This window comes from Coffea eugenioides, unplaced genomic scaffold (genome assembly GCF_003713205.1).
Source record: "Coffea eugenioides isolate CCC68of unplaced genomic scaffold, Ceug_1.0 ScVebR1_1980;HRSCAF=2926, whole genome shotgun sequence".
Taxonomy (NCBI): Eukaryota; Viridiplantae; Streptophyta; class Magnoliopsida; order Gentianales; family Rubiaceae; genus Coffea; species Coffea eugenioides.
In genome coordinates, this window is record NW_020862424.1 from 1 (window position 1) to 22,118 (window position 22,118).

The window sequence follows — 22,118 nt, forward strand, 5'->3', positions numbered from 1 at the left end:
TAATTTTTAACCACCTTTTAATTTCACATACATTACATCACAAAAAGTGCTACAGTAATTATTTCAAATAAATATTTTAAATAAATTCATATCCAAACAAACCCAATTGTTTTAGGAATTGCCAATGTGGATGTATAGCTCCTCGATTTGGACAATAATGTTGAAAGAAAGTTTAATTCGGAATTGTGAATAATCACTCTAGATTGGTTCAATGGTGAGAAGAAAACTTTTAGAATCCTTTAGATTGCTAAATTCAGGGTTTCAATTTTGAATTTGATGGTTGGGGTGAAAAATGTTTGGGGAGGAAATAATAAACCTTTTTTTTTAAAATAATGGCCCAAATTTAGGCCACATCAAGTTGGCCCAATTTGACCAATTGCTTTGGCAATCATATTGAAATTACGTCGATATTCGTTATTCAAATTATTAAATCAATCATAAAGACAAAAATAAATTTTTTTTTTGTTGAGCAAATGAATGAACGAAATGCGTTAATATTTTAAATTAATATCATTCAGTTTGCAATATTCAATTTAGCTTATAAACGCATAAGTTAGGTAATTATGAGATCACTAATTTGACTCTCGATCTTTCTACTTTTCCCCCTTTCGCATTACAAGGTTTGAAAGTCTATTTTTGAAGCAAAGAAAGTAATACCACTCAACCTCTTGCAAAGTTTAAAGCAATGTGCATTCTCCCAAGCGATGATAACCCAGATATTCTTTGCTAGAAACCAGATTCAAAAGGGAAATTCCTACCAATGTCAGCATATAAAATCACGTGGAAAGAAAAGGAGCCAAGGCCTGGAGATGCAGGATGGGATACGATTTGGAAAATTAGGGTCCTCAAAGGTGGCAATTCCTGCTATGGACAATTCGGCAACGAAGACATTTGGCAACGGATGACTTGTGCCAGATTTGTAACAAATGCTCGTGCAGTCAGGGATTCCGACTGAATCAGGGCATTGTGGATACTGGTGGTAATTCAGAATAAATGGGAGTACCTTTTCAGTAAATCGTCATTTGAATTGTTTGATTGCAATCTGAACCAGGATGGAATTGGAATTGGGGGTAAACTGAAAGTTACTTTTCCAACAGATTATACATTTTGCATGGAGAGCAAGAAATACAGTGAAGGCGGTAACCGTTGCTACATCCTTGCCTAAGTACTCTATTAGCAATGGCAGATCAAACAAAGAGTGTACTTCTTTAAGGCTCATGTTGAACTCCAACGCAGGAATGTTTTCATCAGATGAAGTCCACCCCCGGAAGGTACACTGTTAAAGACAATGTTGGCAGCGCATCTGGGAGTAATCCAGGAATGGCAGGAATAAGGAGGGCTGATAAGTGATGACAGGGGAAGATGGAAGAGAGGCTCTCAAAGAATATTGGCAAGGGAGCAATTATTGAAGTTGGCATGGGAGTAGGGATTCAGGAAAGTCATCTTACAGAATGATTCCAAGGTGCGGTTAGCTTCGATTGAAAAGGTAGATTTTACTTCACCGCACTATAACTTAGCAAAGCAAATCAAAGAATGTATGAGAAAGAATGGTCGTGCAACCTCCAACAGAGGGAAGACAACTGGAGTGCTTACTGGCAGACTAAGGCAGGAATACAAAACCAATATGATCAAGGTTTATTAAATGAAGGGCCCTTAAAGAAATTTTAGAGGCTGATGTAATCAGGGTAGCCACCCCACGTTTTATTTCTGCTAAGGGGACTAGGTAAGCTGACTCGTTTGTTCCATAAACAAAAGACAGCAATGTAGCTAACTTGAACATCCTCATTCCCAAAGGACCAGTGCAGAAATTAAACTACAAACCATATCAATCAGTAAAAACTCTGAACCTTTTAACTTATACCAGAGAAGCATAACAAGAAAGAGAAACACGAGTAAACTAGGAGAGATCTAAGCTATCATTCATTATAGGTGCGATATACATCAGGAATCTCCAAACAAAACATATGCAAAAAGCTTCAACCAACCCCTACCAAAAGAAGAGAGAGAGAGAGAGATAACACCTAGGCGCCATCCTCTATTCTGGAAATCATTTGCTGTGCCAACAGTTTATCGATGATCATTTTAAGTGCAGAGGCACTCACCCGACATTTATCGTCGGAAAAGCACGATCTTCCTTCTTCAGCTGCTTTGCATAGCTGAGGATCCAGTGGAACCTTTCCAAGAAAAGGGATGCCCATCTCACTGCACATTCTACCAGCTCCTCCAGCACTACTATCGAATATTTCAGTGTAAGCGACAACATCCAGCATTTCTGGGGCTTTCTCCTTCATATATGATAGGATCCACTCAGTCATATCCTTTTGTTCACCTGTTTCTGTTGTCCTCATGAATCTGAACACCGACAATGGTTGACACAGACCACTCATGTTTTCAACAACACCAAGAACCTTTAGGCCGACTTTCTTGCAGAAACTCACTTCTTTTCTGACGTCTATTAGAGATACCTGTTGTGGAGTAGTGACTACAATAGCACCATCTATTCCAGTCGCTTGAAGAAATTGAACAATTGAGATGTGCTCATCCGAGGTTCCAGGTGGAGCATCAATCACAAGAAAATCAAGCTCCCCCCAATAAACGTCCTTTAAGAACTGCTTGATTAGGCCATTCTTGCGGGGACCTCTCCATATGACGGCCTCATCTGGGTTGGGAAGCATAAATCCAATTGACATGACCCCAAGGTTAGACTCAACATAAACAGGAGACCATCCAAGATTACTTTGGTGAATCTCTTGTCCTTCAAGGCCAAGCATCTTTGGGATGCTTGGTCCACAAATATCTATATCAAGTAGACCCACTTGAAAATCCATAGCTGCTAGTGAATAAGAAAGTTGAGCTGAGAATGTACTCTTGCCCACACCACCCTTGCCAGATAAAACCAGTATCTTGTGCTTTACAGTAGCCATTCGCTCTACTATGGTAACCAAATCTGCAACAGAAATCAAGAAGAAATAAACCAGTAAATAAATGTTCCTTGCCTCATAAGAGCAATGATCGAGCAGAACTATACAAAAGCTGCAGGAAACTAGGAAAGGCAAGCTTGAAAAATTTTCTGCCATACAGCACTCAGATGAAAAATGATTCATATGAACCTCTAATGAAAATTGAGATCCAGTTAAAAATGAGATCCACATTTTCCAGAAGCTAGTACATGGCAGAAATATCTGTTTTAGATGATGCTTGCATCAGAAGAAAAAATTGGAAGCATGCCAATTTCCTACCAGTAAAACTTGACAGTTTCAATTTATCTCAAGACCACCCAACTCCTGGTTTCTCAAACTTTTCATTAATTGTTGGTACTTCATGCCAACAGAAGAAAATGCATCAAGTCATCAATATTTTCAACCCTCAAAAGCAGTAAAATACACAGACTCATGCAAATATAGTAAAATAAGAGTTCACATTGATCCATTTTGAAAAAGGGGGGGGGGACCCACACTAACTGCGAGCTCAGCACAGCCAAGAATACATCAGCTAATGTTGGAGTTCAACCTTAGACGGAATCATGAACCCAAGAACTTAATTACCAGAACACAAAATAACAAGACAGTAGTTAAAGTACTTTAGAAGAAAATATTCTTTTCTTGACTCCAAATGCCTCAATTTAATAACTATTCATTTCCAGTGACAAACTACAGATAATTTCACTAAAATCTCAATTCCAATGTCCCTAGTTTGATGATTGAATATGTTCCATTCTCATGCAATTCATCATTACTACCACCTAAGGCAAGTTTTCCGCAAGAAGCAGTTGGAATTCAACATGTCAGGTTATAAAAATTTTGCCCTGACATTTTTTCCCATTAGTAGACATGCCCATTTTCACAGGTGGAGAATCAAGTTGAGCATATCACAATCTCACATATTTAAGGATCTAGCTATTTGAAAGCTAGATATCATGCATTCTGAAGGATTAACAAAAAGCATAAATTCATTGGCAATAACAGCAGTTTTATGAAAACACTTAAAAGAATCAAGATGCAATATGAAAGAGAGAGAAGATTCAACACCAATTAGAAGTATTTATAAGAAAAGCAGCTGGAGTGGCGAAAGCTATTGCAAATGAATATGATTAACAAAAGCATGGCACATCCCATTGACTTTGGTTACTGCCTTCTGTTTTATATCAGTTCATTCTTTTGGGGGGAGTGCAGCAAGTAAAATCTTCAACTTAAGCAATACAAGAAAACTTTACAGGAGGTCCAGAATGTGTGAATGCTACGTGTGAGACACACACCACTACCTAATGGCTTCCTTTTTCTCAGAAACAATCGCAACAGATAAATCCGGCATAGTATGTTCAGTTTTGACATATGACAAATTCCTATCTAAAGCGTCTTTCCATCAAGTTAACAACACACAGTCATGAGCTGCAAAATTGTTTATGACATATGAAAACACCATTCAAGTAGCACCAATCAGAACAAGTACAGTACTGAATTGTTTCTTTTTTTTTAAAAAAAAAAAAAGCAAATTAAAAACCACAAGATCATGTGGCTAACATCAAGTGATCCAGATTGGGCTTCATCTAGCCTACCTGTAGTATTCGAGAAATTCAAGTTAGTTAAGTTACCTAACAGCATTTAACTCCAATACTATATCTCACTTACTTTGAGAGTGTGATCTTGAATACGTTCTAGGGATGCTTGGCTTAACTGAACACATCAAGCTAATCTTGAATACATTCTAGGGATGCTTGGCTTAACTGAACATATCGAGCTATCAGTCAAGCTCTAGTACAGCGTTGGAGAAATGTTATTAGAACGATTCAATCCCATTTTGCTAAACTTTACCCAACATTTGTCTGCCAATATTAACAGAGGTAGCCGCAAAAACATATTTCAGTAAAAACTACCCGTGTACAAACTACTCAAATTATTCTAAATTGGAAATTTGGCTTTTCAACAACCAAATCCCGTTTAATCCTCTGCTTATTCTCACCATCTTCTGAAATTTAAGAGGTTTAACAGTACATGACATATCAAATAAAAATTTTACATTTTTTATGCCTCCCCTCCTTGCAACCATTCAAAAATCAATAACAATAATTTAATTTGAGTTAAACACCTTCTCCCTCCCCGCCGCGGCCCTTCCCCATCAAAACAAAAACTAAAAAAAATAACAGATATTTTTGCTAAAAAAAAAAAAGGACCTGGGTCGGGGCCTTTAGGAGCAGTAGCACAGGCTTCTTGATTAGGGCATCCTTTACATGCATCAGATTTTCCCGCTGACTCCGATTGGGTCCCTGGACAATCTGAAAACCCAAAACAAAATTTAAACAAAAAAAGAATAATTTATTGGGTAGTCGAAAACAAAATAAAAATCAACTTTACTGGTAAAATTGAAAAGGAAAAAAGTGAATACAGTGTTAAAATTTCTTTATATACGTTCATTTGCATTTTCTGGGACGTCTTTGTAGTCTCCGTTCTCCATTTTTCTTGCCTCCGCCAGGTAAAAGTAGAGAAATCCCCAAGTTTTCTTGCTTCTGACACAATGAAATGCAGTGAGAGACGCTGTTTTAGGCCCTTCGATTAAGCTGCACACAGCAGAATTCGGATTTAAAAGAGACGGTTTCAAGTTTCAAAGCAAAATTAGCCGACCTTCTGAACCGCCAGTAAAGTCAGCTGGGTATTTGAACCGGGCTGGACCGCCAGTAAAATCAACCCGGTATATGATGCAGCCAACCGATATTTAATCTGAGCAAACTACTCAAACCCGGAAATTGTTCCGGGTATCTAAGCAACCGGTTGGTGAACAAAATTCGCATTTATAAATGTTGAATTTGTAAACCAACGCAAATTTAGTGTTTAAAAACCTTTGATGTGAAATTATTTCTTCAAATATTCAACTGCCTTTTGAAACTCCTATAAAATTTGACCGAGTTTCTTTTATAAAAATACATGAACATATAGGATCATTAATATAGCCTTTTTTTAATCAAATATTCACTAATGAGATTATACCACATGCGTTCACATTATTTGAATCCATACAAAAACCGTTGCAATTTGATAGAATAAATTTTTCTAGGATTTAATTTACATGTTTTATGGATGCAGGAATGCTAAATCCTTTAGGAATCCAATGTTCCATAGATATCATTATCTAATGTTCCATAGAAATAAGTTGTGACTACATCACATATATCAAGTTTTTGATACACTACTAAATTTACAAGATATCTCAATATAATTCCATTGATTACTAGTGAATATGTCTCATCATAATCAAGGCCTAATCTTTATGAAAATTCTTGGGTTACAAGTCTTGCATTTTATCTCACAACTTTATTTTTCTCATTTATTTTTTTTCACAAATATCCATTTATATCTCACCGATTTTAAACCTTCAAGTATTTGGACGATAGGTCCAAAAACTTTTCTTTTAACTAATGAATCTAATTCAGATTAAATTGCATCTATTCAATTTTGTCGAACATTTCTACACCGACATTCGTCAACCAATTTAGGTTCATGATCCTCATCTTCTTCCATAATATTAAGTGCTACATTATATTCAAAAATATTATCAACAATTATTTCTTTTGGTTTCAACTTTTTCTCGTAGTAACAAAATTAATTGAACTTTTTACAATTTCATCATCTTCAAGAGTGACCTCTTCAAGAGGTTGAATTTTATCACTATTAGTATTTTGGAGTGTTTGATCAATTCTTGATTCTTTAATTTTATTATCATTATTCAATCCTTTTTTCTTGCAAGAATTTTTATCTTTGGAATCTAGGTGTTTGCCATCCTTCAAGCATGTTTTACACTCATTAGCACTTGTAATTTATACTTTTGGGATATCAATTTAAATTAAAGCATTTTTTACAATAATATATGATTTAATAATTCTTTTGGTGTCACTAATTGCATCAATAAGTGATTCACAATTGTTTGCAAATATATATGTACACGATTAAAATTTCAAGTCTGCAAAAAACAAGAAATATACATGACAAATATGTAATATATAAATTTGGAATAATTGTGAGTACAATCTCTGGGATTTTTTCGAACTTCTGGAGAGTTTCCCTTGATTCTTGTCCTCAAACGCCGATCCAAGGGCTTCACAGCTTGCTTTGGACCAACCACCAACTCCTTCAAATCTTGATATGGAAGATTTGAAGGACTTGAAAGTTATTTGAAAACTCAAGTCTTGATATATGGGAGACTTGGAGAGCTTGAAGACCCCAACCTTCGTAGCTTGGAGTTTCAATACTTGAGCGTATGAGATGCCTCTGAATGTGTCTCTGTGTCCTTGATTTGGTTGAGAGACCCCTATTTATAACTGTAGCAAGAGGTAGAGGTTGAAGACCTGTGTACCACTTTACTTGTCTTGCAAGACGTGCAGTCATATTAGGACTGTGCTAGTCAAATATTATCTCTTCATTTTATATTTATTAATAATGAGATAAGTAATTCCTCGATTGGCCAAACTCGTGGGGACACGTGACGTGGCGCCGTTTGACTAGTCAAGCTATCACAGTATATAAGAAATATATGTGGATTAAACAACTCTAAATATTATCTCTTTAACACGAAATAAATATTTAGATATTTATCCAAAAATTTCGAGTCACGTAGATATAATTTGGTTAGTAGAGACATCCTCGCAATTTCAATTGATTGGAACGTCCCAACTTGACACGTGGCAAAATATAATTGGTCATTTAATAACCAATTTTTCCCAAGTGTACGTGACATATGGCAATATCCGATTGGATAGAAATAAGCCATAAAAATAATTTATAGACCAATGGTAATTTTTAGAATTTAATTAAAATTCCATTGTCTACAAATGCCCCCTCAAAACTTGTTTGTGAAAACGGAGTATTTGAACGAGCAAGTTTTGACATCTTTAATTTAAATACAATCAAAACAATATTGATTTCCAACCAAAGTCCACAGGTGAATTTGCATACGCCTTTAATTAATGGTGCGGAGTGGTGATTGAAAGTATTATCACTTTGAATTCCCGAGACCGGATTGCCCCATATTGAAGCCTTACAAGTCCGTGAATAGACTTTACTTAAAGCTTTGCAATGTCATGGTTTTTGAATTGGTTATAGGATGGCCATGCAAAGGACTTTTCAATTCGTCACTGCTAGACATTAAATGCATGCATAGCTTGGTGGGGCCAATGGTTTAAATTTTCAAGACCAAAACCTTTCCATGCAATATCTATACCATGGCTATATCACAAATCCAATGAAGTAGCTATCCTGCCGTATGCAATAGCTTGATAAGGCCAATGACTCCAATTTCCAATATGATTCTCCCGTGGCCCACGAGTCCTTTCTTATACCAACCACGATTGCTCAATCCCTAAGCCAAATTAGAATTCTTTGCCATAGCAGATTACTTAGCCGGCGTAGTCCACAAGACCTTTGACAAATCGGTTTCGGATCAATAAAGTCGATTCCAAAAAGAACTCAATTTTCTTACAGATTCGTATGGAAGAAACTTTCTTCTTGGCTCAGATTCACACCAAACCTTCCCCTATAAATAGCCACGTCTGGTCACAACTTTTGAACGAGTTTATTTTTTTTTCTTCAGCTATATCATCAAGCGGCCGCTGCTTCAAGGGACAACCATCATCCATTGGTTATACTCCAATAAGTACTTTCTTTTCGTTTGTCAGGTACTTCAAGTTTTTTTTTTACTCGCAACATTTAATTGTTACAAGGAGTTTCGGTCAAGGCTCTTACGTGTTTCATCGTTTGATGCTTTGAACATGATCAGCACTTGGAACTTATTTGTCTACTCAACATGTGCTTTTGACGTGTATCCCCAACACATTACAAGACAGTTTGGCCTTTTGATTTATCTACTAAAATAACGCCAAGCATGATATTTGAGCTATTCCTCATGGCTGAAAATTTAATCTCAATTTTCGTACCAATTTTTTTGCGTCTCAAATATTCCTATCATATATGATTTCGATCTAAATTTTGTCAACTTGCTTCTTCGTAGATAACCAAAGCTATGCTTGACGAGGGGTCCGAAACAATTCCGGAGACTTGAGAAAAGGCAATCAACTTGGTAATTTAATTACCAAAAATTTATAAGGATTTCCCTTCATCATCTAATATTTTCTTTTACAAAATTTCAGCAAGCATGCAAATCAAGGACTACGCCACGCCATTGCCCCATATCTCATTGACGGGTGAACGGGGAGGATCTCAAACGAAAAGTTTGTCATTGTATGTGAACAAGCCAGCGATCGGCAACTTTGCTGAGCCTTTTATGCCCCTTGAATGATGCTTTCATCTCGAAGATTGGACTAGCAAGTGGACTAAGGAAGTGGTGGCACCATCGACTTTCTCCACTACGTCGAGGGAAGAAGAAGTGATTGTATTAAACTCGTCACTCCACAATGGAGATCCAGAAATAGCCAAATTCACGCTTCTGTTCGTAGGATTCAATATTGACAACACTACAGGGAAGATCCCTTCGTCCTTCTTTGGCGAGGCGTGCTTCACCTCTCATTATTGGGAGTGGGTCGAGGACATCCTTGGGAGATATAAAGAGGTGCTCACACGTGCCGGCATATTTGAAGCTGTCTATGCGTCGCGATTCTCTTACGATCGCTGTGAAAATATCTTGCGAGCCTTCTTCAAATAGTGGTGTCCCTCGACAAATACACTCCATACGCCCGTTGGGGAGCTATCCATTACACTTTGGGACCTTTATCTACTTGGTGGCCTTTCGATCGATGGCTCGTTCTTTGATGAAGTTGTTCCTTCAGCACATGAACTTCTCACTCGTGATAAAGAAGGGAAGCCACTTCTCCCCGAGAGCTGCAGGTATCTCTTTTCGGCTTACTACCACCTCTAGACGAATGACCAAGGAGTATGGATGAAAGACTGGATTCGCTTCTGGTTCACAGGAGAAGCTAGGTATAGGGCTCCTCCGAACAGGGCGAATAGAAGAAAGACCGCATCTAAACCAAAGATGACCTATAACCCTTCTGGAAGTGTAGAGACTCATGATCTTGCCGATACCAAGGATTTCGACGTCCCTTTTGATGCATTGAACATCCCAGGGTCTTTGAGAAAGGAAACTTATATTGCGGCATTCATAGCGTGTCGGATTTGCAAGTTCTTTTTGCCAAGCAAAAAGGTCGACCGTATTCGTCCAAGTGTCTTCAAGGTTGCATGCTTAATGGTCATAGGGAAAAGATTTTGCCTTGCAATTCCCGTTCTTGCGAGCATATATCATGGGTTGAGGGAGATCGTCCACGCCCCTAACCTTGGAGAATGTGGGGTAACTTTTCTAATCCATTACGTCTATGCTTGGATTGGCCAATACTTCGATGTATATTATGAAAACAATCAAGTGAGTAGCCACCACGCGCGCATGACAAGATTTAGCGGTGAGAAAATGGCAATATTTTATGGCAAATCAGAAGCTGAGGAAATCTTCAAAGAAGTGAATCCTTTGATGCTTCCCAAATTATGTTAGACTGAGAATGAAGAAAATGTGTTGATCGACGATGGATCCTTATCATCAAGGCTCACGAGCTACTTTATCAGTCAACGCTCTTACCACTTAACTCTACGCAAGGATAATACCTTTATTATCGAAAAATATAATCCTTGTAGGTTTAGCAGACAATTCGGCTTCTGTCAGGACATTTCCAACAACTTGAAAGAGATCACTCACACTTATACTTTGGATGAGGCTATTCAACTATGAAATTTCTCAGTTCGCACGCAGACGCGATCTCGGATGACTATACCCACGCACAGAAAGCATCTATTGATCACAAAAGACTATGACGCCTGGTAAGGTTACCTCAGCAATCATCGAAGAAGAGTAAGACTACCTCCGCCAATGAGTCAGTGCATTATAATGGAGCTATAGAGATTGTAACGGGTCTTATCTCATCCACCTTGCGGAAGAACAAAATTACTAGCAGTCCCTTGAAAAACATTGTCACAAAAAATAAGTCTTCCAAGAACTCTCGACAGGCCATCAAAGAGGCGCAACCAGTGATTCCAACAAAGAAGACGCCGTCCAAAGTTTCAAAATCCGTATCCGTGACTCACATAGAAGAAGATGTCGAAATTGAAACGGTGGACGATCGTGATTCTATCGAGGCTATAGAAAAGGAAGGGACTCAAGTTCAGGGCATCGGATCTACCCAAGAAGGAACCTATTTGTTGGCAAGCGGTAGTAGTAGTCAAGACCGTCATTGGAACCGATAAAAAAAGAGGACATCTTCTGATTTGCAGAAGGTTTCCTTTACACCATCGTTGGTTGGAGTGTCGCCACTTAAGATAATCATCTCTCCATTTTTTTCTTTTACTTTTTTTTTGTAACCCTTATTTTTAACTCTCGTAATATTCTCCTTTTTTTTTCAGCCCCCCATTTCTTGAATTTCACCAAGAAGATGTTGGTAACAATTCACCACCCGAACTCGAAACTGATGGTATAGTTTCAAACAACAAAAGTGACGAAATAGCTATCAGTACTCCAAAACAATTTGCCCTCAATGGAGGTACCTCATACGTAAGAAGGAGTTAACTAGTTCGTACGAGATCCGAAAGAGACCTAAACCAGCACTGGTTTCAGAATTTCACGGGCAAAAATTGATCCAAGCGCACGAAGGAAATACTTGCAGAGTTTGTGGATGGATTTTCATGGGCAGATTCTTGACACTCCTATTGAGCAGATCTCTTTTTTAAAAGAGTGCGCAGAGAAAATCATTGCGAAAATCACAAGAACGGATCCTACCAATGGTCTCCCTTTAAAGGACTACTTGATAGAATTGTTTGCCAAGATGGAGGCATATGATGTTTTGGCATCTTCATCGTGGGAAAAGATGAGCAAAGAAACACATGCAGAACTCCTTTCCAAAATGACCGCCCAACTCGGGAGAGCTAAGGCGAATGAAGAAGAACTAACTCGTTATCTGTAAAGTCTTGAAGAAAATTTGCAGTCCATTGAAGACAGGAAGAAAGTTCTGCAATAGGAACTTATCAATTTGGAGAAATAAGATCTGGAAATCAGCTCAACTATCGATCAAAAGGATGAAAGAGCACATGATGAGCTCTCTTCTATTGAAAGTACTAGCATCTTGACTGACGACGCAGTGAAGGAACTTGAAGACATGAAATCTGCACTTGAATCATGCAAAATAGCTGTAGTGGATTACAAATTTGATATTTAGATTTTTCACCATGTCTTTTTTCGAATCCCTCTTTTTTTCATTTTTTTCCCATGTAATTAATTTTTTTTATGAATAATAAAATGTTTTTCGCTCTTTATCTCTTATTATTTTTCTTTTTTTTTAAGAGAAAAGAACTTTCGAATTTAGCATTTTATTTTCAAGGGGAAAGAAGAGAGATTTTTTATTTCAAGAGAAAAAAAAGTTTGGTTTAGGAGGTGTAACTAAACTTAGAAGTCACCCTCTAAACTGCCTACGTATCCCAAAAGGGAATCAAGTCACGCGTAATTCCTGCCGTTCACATTTTAATCTCATGTGGGTCAGGAGCATCTATTTGTTTACCACCTTAGACTTGGTGGAGTGTTTCAACAGTTTAACCACATACTACACTATTGGTGGTTGCCATCCACAGTTTTATCTCATGCGGACCAGGAGCATCTATTTGTTTACCACCTTAAACTTGGTGGAGTGTTTCAGCAGTTTAACCACATATTACACTATTGGTGGTTGCCATCCACAGTTTAGTTCATGCGGGTCAGGAGCATCTATTTGTTTACCACCTTAGACTTGGTGGAATGTTTCAACAGTTTAACCACATACTACACTATTGGTGGTTGCCATCCACAGTTTTAGCTCATGCGGGCCAGGAGCATCGCGTGGTTCCGATTACGTATAGTACCTTTTTAGGTATTTGCCATTGATGGGATCAACTCTTAATCCATCCTCAGCAACCAACTTGTATGAGCCATTTATATACACTTCTCGAACAACATATGGACCATCCATTTAGGAGTAAACTTTCTTTGTCCACAATGAGTGAGAATGATCGGTCTTCGAATAGCGAGTACTAACTCTCCAATTTGGAAAGAGCGTGGCCGGACATGCTTATTGAATGCTCTTGAAAGGCGGGCTTGATAGCACTCAATTCGTTGTTAAGTTTCCAATCTCTTTTCATCGAGTGCTTCTAACTCTTCAAGGCGAAGACGAACATTATCTTTTTCATTGAACCCTTCTTGAATCGCAATTCTTAGCGAAGGTATTTGACACTCAAGTGGAAGAACAGTTTCAACAACGTAAACAAGCGCGTATGGGGTTGCTTGCGTGGGAGTTCAAAAAGTAATTCTGTATGCCCAAAGTGCTTCTCCAATTTGAAGATGCCAATCCCTTTTCGATTTATCCACGATTTTCTTCAACAGATTATACAAGGTCTTGTTGAATGCTTCAGCGAGTCTATTTGCAACAGCATAGTATATGGAAGAATTATATTGTTTAAAATGAAACTTTTCGCAAAGCTTATTCATTACTACATTGCAAAAAGATTTACCATTATTAGTGATAATATAATGTGGGACTCCATACCGATAAATGATGTGCAAAAAAATGAAATCTACTACATTCTCCTTTTTGACCTCTCTTAGAGGAACTGTTTCAACCCACTTTGAGAAGTAATCTGTCGCCGCCAAAATAAACATGTGTCCGCTAGAAGATTTTGGAAGCAGTCCAACTATATCCAAACCCCAAGTATCGAACGGCCAAGAAGCCATAGTTGGGTGCAACAGTTCAGGAGGTTGATGGATGAAATTGCCATGGAATTGACAACTTTGACATCTTCTAGCAAAGTCGATGCAGTCCTTCACCATCGTTGGCCAGTAGTATCCCATTCTTTTAATGCGAAGTGTAACTTCGGGCCAGATCGATGAACACCACATATTCCAGAGTGAGTCTCTTCCATTGCCTGCATGGCCTCATCTTCTCCAAGACATCGTAGAAACACTCCATCAAATGATCTTCGGTAAAGCGTCCCTTTGTAGTAAATGAAGCGTGGCGCTCGACGACATATATCAATCCTTTTCTTGGGATCTTCTGGTAACTTTTCATAATTAAGGTAATCAATGATGAGGTGACGACAATCCTCCCTTTCAATCTCATGGACAAAAATATGATAAATATTTTCTTCCCCACCTTTATCTTCTTCATCGAACATCGGAGGTATGACCCAATTTTGACATATTGAAATTTGATTTCGATGAGAAGATAGAGTGATCATGGACGCTAACTTTGCCAAAAAGTCAGCTTGTTGGTTGAAATTTCTAGGGATATGTTCTATAGTGACATTATCTAAATATCCCATGAGTTGTCTTGCATACTTATAATATGGGATCAATTCAGGTTTCTTGACATCATAAATGCTAAGAAATTGATTTACCACTAATTTTGAATCACCATAAATTTTAAGATGCAACCGTTTCATGTCTATAGCCGTTTCAAAACCGAGAATTAACGCCTGATATTCGGCCATATTATTTGAACACCGACGTGTTAAAGTGAAAGAATACGACAATATATCTGCTTCAGGAGTATAAAAGATAACTCCAGCACCAACTCCATCGCGGTGAGCAGCTCCATCGAAATACATAGACCACGAAAATTCGACCATAAACACTTCTTCATCAGGGAGTTCATCAGTCAACTCCCACTCGGCAAGCATGGGATGATCGGCTAGAAAGTCTGCCAATATTTGTCCTTTGACAGCCTTCGCAGGTACATAAATAATTTCGAATTGTTGAAACTGAAGGTACCATCTCGCAAGCCGGTCAGACAGTACAGGTTTTGCCATGACATACTTAATGGGGTTAGACTTGGATATGAGTCGGACAGTGTGTGCTTGAAAAAAATGTTTCAATTCTGGATGGCAAATATAAGCACCAAACACAACTTCGCGACGGGTGAATAATTCAACTCATTAGATGTTATCATCTGACTCAAATAATACAGCGCATTCTCCTTACTTTCATCATTTTCTTGAGCAAGTAAGGCTCCAACCGACTGTTCTTGAGCAGAAATATAGAGGATCAATGGTTTACCTGAAATTGGTGCAGGTAACACAGGAGGATTCATGAGGTACATTTTAATACTTGTAAAAACATTTCTACAAACTTTATCCCACACGAAGGGTACCCCTTTTTTCATCAGTCGACTAAAAGGTTGGCATCGTCCAACCAAATTAGAGATAAACCTCCGGATGTAAGCCAACTTTCCTTGAAGGTTCTTCAATTCATGGATATTTCGCGGTTCAGACATGTTCACAATGGCATCAATTTTAGATCGATCGACCTCTATTTCTCGCTGATGAATGATGAAAACGAGAAACTTGCCAGAAGTGATTCCGAATGCGCACTTCAAAGGATTCATTTTTAGTTGGTATCTTTGAAAGCGTTGAAAAACTCTTCGAAGGTCTTGAATATGATCTTCTCATTTCTTTGATTTTACCACAAGATCATCAACGTAACACTCCATATTTTTATGGAGCATATCATCAAAAATTCTTTGCATTGCCCTTTAATATGTTGCTCCAGCATTTTTCAAGCCAAACGGCATCACCTTGTAGCAATAAATTCCCTTGGGAGTGCGAAAGGCAGTGAGCTCCTCATCTTTGGCTGCTATGCGTATTTGATTGTAGCAAGAAGATCCATCGAGAAAAGATAGTGTTTCATGTCCTGTTGTAGCATCTACTATCAATTCTGTGATGGGGAGTGGAAAATCATTTTTAGGACAAGTTTCATTTAAGTCTCGAAAATCAACACAAATTCGAATTTGCCCATTCTTCTTCCTCACAGGGACAATGCTTGAAATCCATGTTGGATATTTCATTTCCCGTATGAATCCAGTCTCAATCAATCTATTTATCTCATTTTCTATCAGAGGAATCAATTCGAGCGAAAGTGCCTTTGAGTTTACTTGACAGGTTTTGTTCCTCGCTTGACAGACAAATTATGAACGGCGATCCTTGGATCTAAACCGGACATTTCTGAGTAATTCCAGACAAAGACATCCCTGAACTCGAGCAGCAAATCAACATACTCTTTCTCTTCTTCGGGAGTCATACAAGAGCTTATGTAAATTGGGCGAGGATCGTCATTTGTGCCAAGGTTAATCTCCTTTAGCATATCGACTGTATTTTTTACTCCTTGTTCAAGTTCAGGGGGAGCGTCATCCGCATCTTCTTCTTCTTTTTCAGGATCACTGATCGTAATATGATGACAGGAAGCCATACTTTCTTGACCATGTTCTTAAAAAATGGTTTCAATTCTTACATTGAATAAGTCTCCATAGTGCATGAAGAAATTGGAGACTTACTTTCTTAGTCTGTTCTTCTTTATTGGAGTAAGGATTTCTTCCTTGGCAACTTGGTACTCTTGCTTTTTACTGCCTAATCTCTCATAGACGGGAGGTTTCAAATTTTTCGTCTGCCGGCCAAGTCTGTCAAACACAGAAGTACGCTTTGACTTATTTCCCAATCTATCGAACACAAATCTCTTTCGGTTTGTGACCTCCATTTCTTCGTTCATGTAGTTACAACTTGCCCTTTTGATCATTATACCCACAGGAGAGGACGGTTGATAACCAAGACCCATCGATGAATTTTCAACGTTATAGCCTCTTTCTTTCAACATTTTTTGTGTAGGCGTCAATCCGTGAGTCTTCTCGCCAGTCACTTCAGGAGGGAGTTTGCCTAATGCATTTTTCTCATTTGGGTTATAACTTGCCTTAGCAAGAAGTCTATATACATTTGGATCAAAATCTTCTTGAGTCCGATTAGTTGGTAATGAGTAATGTTCCACTGCCGGTTCTTCTTTGGGACGGACAAACCCTTGCAACCTTGCTTTCTCACTTTTAACAGGCTCTATTTTGGTGAGTGGAATATTTAATATGTTATTCCTGATAAAAGAAGACTGCCCTTCTTCTTTCTTTGATCTTGGAATATAACGCAAAATGGGTACTTTGGAATCTTGACCTTCTTCCCTTGCTGACTCTTTTCTTTTTGCTTCTTTTTTAAGATAAAATTTGACGTCAGTAAAGTGAGTCTCGATCTCAGTGAAAGGTTTATCATTGGCAGCAACTTTCTTAACTATACCGTCTCGACAATACTTGAAACATTGATGAAGAGTAGACGATATAATTTCATTCTCATGAATCCAAGGTCTTCCCAAGAGCATGTTATAAGAGGTTTTGGCGTCAATAATATGGAATAACGCACTTGAAGACAACTCACCAATGAGCAATTCAAGCCTTATGAGGCCAATTGCTCTTTGTCTCTCTTGGTTAAATCCTTGGATCATGAGGCGGTTCTGGAAGAGTTTATCGCTTGAGATTCCTAGTTCTTTCATAGCACGTATGGACATGATATTGACAGCAGATCCCTCATCAATGAGTATCCGATTCATCTTCTGTTCTCGGACATATGCACTAGCAAACAAAGGTCGATTGTGGGTTTTGAATTCAACAGTTATATCGTCATCATAAAAAATGATAGTCGTTGCACAATCCACTGGTGGTTTATCATCGATTTTGAGTTTTTTTCTCAAATTCAGTGCCAACTTATACATAAGTTGTGTAATTTATGGACCTTATGAATGTTTATTTTATTCATAATCTTCTTTGTTACTTCTTCTTAAAGAAAAATTAATAATACATTCATAAGGGTATATAAAATATGTAAAAATAACTAAAGCATCTTTTGGATTGCTATTATTTATGTTTATTTGGAATAGGAGAAAAAAAAAGGTGTTTGGATAGTTGTGATACAAAACCTATTATTCGACAGATTCCTTTACTTTTGGAATTTGTTGTGGCATGGTCAGACCCGCACATGTCCTAGCATGGTCATTCATATAAAATGTAAGGCGGCACGTGGAAGAGTTGATGGATGATCAAGATTAAATAACCGTTACATAACTCAGAATAGGAGACTCATGAATGTTTAATAAAAAACACACACCCAACCGCCACAAGCCCCCATTTACTCATCTTTCTTCCACTTTCGACAGCAAGCCCTCTTCTTCTTTAAATCTATTGTTTGTTTGAAATAGATCGTGCTTGCTATAGCACGGAGATTACTGAGTTCTAAGTAGGGTATAGATTGATGGTCTTTTTTTACATATTAGAGCACAAATCTCACCTAGAATTCACCTCCGCCATCACAACTGTTTGGATTGAAAACTTTTGGTCATCGATATAGGTATGACCAGTACACCGATAGTTTTACATCAATCAAACTACTTGTGATTGCATGACCCATCTAGATTGAGCTCTCATTCTCATTGAAGAAGAAATTTTGGGCAGTTTTGTTTACTAGGCATACAAAATCAATGGCCTTTGTTTGCTATCCAAAATTAAAGATGGGTCTGGACTTCGTGATTCCCAGGCCAATTAATTTTTCAACGACATTCATATCATCCGAAGCATAAGAAGTGATATGTTCAAAATTGGAATAATTGCACACTCCTCTATTTAAGAGTGTCAAAACACCATGCATAATCCAAAACAGATTTAGATCCATTAGGAAGAATTTAAGCTTGTAGGATGTGGTACACAACCATGCATGAATCCCCATTCTCTCGTATATTTTGTATTTTCATACCCTATAGTTATATTTTGCACATTTTGTTTGTTACTATAAGTTTGGTCTAATTTTTCCCGTTCCAATCATACCAAATGTGATTTGGTTGTAATTCATGCATGGTGGACCTATCAGTTAGCGGTGTCTACCTACTACTTGCATGCTTTAGTGGACCAATAAAGGATGTTCCTGCACTTGGTTAAGGCAGCTTCCTAGTGCTTTCTAGAATGTGAATACTATGGTGAAATATGCTTTTACTAGCATGCTACCTCTAGTTACTGTAGAGATAGGAAACTTAAAGAATACGAATATTTTAAGTTGGAGCTTGTCACTTATGGTAGTACAATGATTTTGATTAATTTTCCCCTTTTAGTTGACATTTACATTCAATCACAATCAAAAAATCTGACATTTTAAGTGTGTTTTATTAATTAGTTTCAGTGTGTTTTATTAGTTGTATAGCTAATGAACTAAGTTTTTAGTGAAAATATGCATTTTATAGTTTAAATGTCATAAATTGCATTTCTATGGATTTTAATGGTGAAAATTTTATGTTTTTGTAGGTTCAATGATTCAATCGTCAAATGGCATGAATTGAGAAGATAATTGGATGATTTAAAGTGATTTAAAAAAGACATGAAGTGCAAAATACTCAAAGGACGAAATGCAAGTTTTTCAGCTTTGACACCTCATGGTATTTCCGCTATATTTTGAGCTACAAGTATTGGATTGAGGTGATTCTTATACCATTTTGAAACTAAGAGATATATCTACATTTGGTATGGAGGCATAAAAGTCCAATTTAGTCGCTTTCATTGTCAAAATGTCAAAAAACAGAAGTGCAATTTTGTTGTCGAAAGGTGAAATAGAGTTTTGACTAGTAGACGGTATTTTGGCCTTTTCTTGGTCCACAGAACTCCAAATTGGATGATCTTGAGGCATTGGAAAGCTAATTCAAAGACTAGAATTTTGATGTTTTGCACAAGAGCTATTTCAGCCTCTATAATCAAGAAAATATCAGTGGAAATTAGTCCAAAAATAGAGTAAGGATGAAATCTGCACAGAATGAGCAAACCTGCAAAAAGAACAAAACGGGGGTACAAAACACAACCTAGGGCGCGTTTTCTTGCCCACATTTTAGTGGATTTCGACTGTAACTTGTGCTTTGTTCACACAACCTTTTTGACCAACTTTTCTGCAAAGATTCCGGCTGGAAGTGAGCAGATCAGCATGGAAACTTTGAGAAGCAACCTTTGAGAGTTTCAAGAGTCAAAAATGCCAACTAGAAACAACTCATCTTGAACTTGAATCTCTCTATAAATAGCAGCCTTGGAGGACATTTTCACAATTTTGGAAGGCTTGAGAAACTCCACAAAAATGTAGTCTTTACTAGAATTTCCTTAGTTCATTAGTTAGGGTAGATTAGTATAGTTGTAGAGTTTATCCTTCTTGTATTTTTAGTTAGATTTGGATGAAGATTTGAAGAGCAAAGATGGAGAGGTTGAAGCTCGTGTGACAAGGGTGACCTCTATCCTATCACTTTCTTTTTGGTATTTAAGTTCATATTTAACTATAATACAAGTTTGGATCTTGTTCTTCTTGTTTAGTTAAAGTTTATGCCTAGAGTTATGGATAAACTTTCTAATGTGTGTTATTATTATTTATGAATGACTTGAACTTTCTTGTTTTAATTCTTGTGCAAATGCCATGGTTATGTGAATTATGTGTTGCATGTTTTCTTGGCCTCACTGAGCATCAGGTCACCCCATTAACTTTGTTTTCCTTAACAGGGCTTGGAATGGAAAGAATTTTTGGAGAAACCGGTTTGATTACTTTTGATTAGTATTTTGGGTGGTATTTGATTAGCTGATTTCTAGTGATTGTACTTTTGGGGAAAGTGATGTACTTTTGAGAACTTGTGTTGTAAGATTTGAATATTTATTTAAGGAAGCGACTTTTCTTCGTTTCGACTTTTATTATTTGGTTGTTATCCTTAAGTTTGAATTGAATTGTATCGAGTCCTGGTGAGAGTTGGGCAGGCGTTTCGCGGATATCCTTGGGTTCGCCCTTGGGAGAAGTGGGGACGTCACAAATGCTGGATAAATAAAAACTTAAGCAAGACACGTAAGGGTCCCAGTAATAGGGCAAAACCTCATTTGAGTAAAAGATGAAGACGTAAGATTACAACTATGATGATTTCATGATTACTTGCCAACAAAATGCAATCCCTTCTTCTTTGTCTTCAAATTTATGTATGGCTAACGAAAAAAAATACTTTATGTTCATTTAAACAACCCATATAAATATGTGTGTACATCGAAAAGGAATTTATATCCATCTTTTTTTTATTTAGTTGTCACTTAAAATACATTTTATTATTTAAAAGTAAATTTAAGCCATCAAAACATCATATAAATTATAGGTTTTTTGACCATTAGCTCTTGATTACATAATTCAAGGATTCATTAATAGAAAAATGAAAAAAAAACACACAATGTAATCTAAGCTAAGTGGTCTCTTATATATATCGAAAATTCCTAACACATATTTGCTTGAACTTTTCCATTCATATTGATATATCTCTAGTTAAATTATGATATATAAAGCAAAGCTCTTAATTTGATAAACTTCTACCATACAGCATACGCATTATTTTAAATCTTGAAAACTAAACATTAAGATATAGAAGATATACAAATAGGTTGGCTGCAAGTTGAATTAAGCACACAAGTTTACAACATCAGAGATTTGGCACGAAATGGAGTGATCTATCGTAAGGATGTGGAATAAACTATTGGTGAATTGCATAAATTTTGGATCATCTAACATGTTATTTTTACACATATGTGTGAAACATATCTATTATAATTAATAGAATTATTGTTTATATATGTATACCATTCTTTTGTGACGCCCCGCCGAACCTTCCTCCTAAGGCGAACCAAAGGTATCCGCGGGACGCCTGCCTAAGTCTCGCCAGGACTCAACCAATTCCATTTAAGCTTATTATCGATCTACACAACACAAGTAAATAACTTAAATATAGTAAATGCGGAAGCGTTCAAACTTAACAATAGTCATCCATTATCCAACCCGCACGTCGGGTGTTCAAAGTACATCATGAATCCCAAATATACATCACGCCCTAAAAGTTACATTTCAATTCCAAAAGAACAACCCAAAACCAAGGGTATAATCTAAATATAATAGAAATCCTAAACAAAAGTACATCAGGAGGGTTTCTCCAATACATCTCCGAGTTCAATCCTGTTAAGGAAAACAAATCTACAGGGTGAGCAAAAACGCTCGTGAGGCCAAGAACACACATGCAAGCACGTAGTCCAGATAACAGTCCCAAATAACAGTTCAAGAGATAATTACAAGTAATTAATAAAGCCAGTGAAAGTAAGCAGAAACAATTCAAGGATATAGTAGCTCTCAGGAGCTAAGTTCCCACTACTGTCTTTTGTGGTACGGAATCATTGACTGCTCATAGTCTTCCCGGCGATGACCTCTCCGTCAACC

At 37.3% G+C, this 22,118-nt stretch overlaps 1 protein-coding gene across 1 annotated transcript; it reads right to left on the minus strand.

Annotated features, from left to right (window-relative positions):
* Window positions 1–1,764: 1,764 nt before the first annotated feature.
* Window positions 1,765–5,582, minus strand: LOC113756104 (cytosolic Fe-S cluster assembly factor NBP35-like). The gene is made up of 3 exons (XM_027299899.1): window positions 5,406–5,582; window positions 5,171–5,272; window positions 1,765–2,947 (listed from the first exon to the last, which is right to left on the minus strand). Exons 1-3 carry the CDS (start codon window positions 5,449–5,451, stop codon window positions 2,022–2,024), a joined length of 1,074 nt encoding a protein of 357 aa, XP_027155700.1. The 5' UTR covers window positions 5,452–5,582; the 3' UTR covers window positions 1,765–2,021.
* Window positions 5,583–22,118: the final 16,536 nt, after the last annotated feature.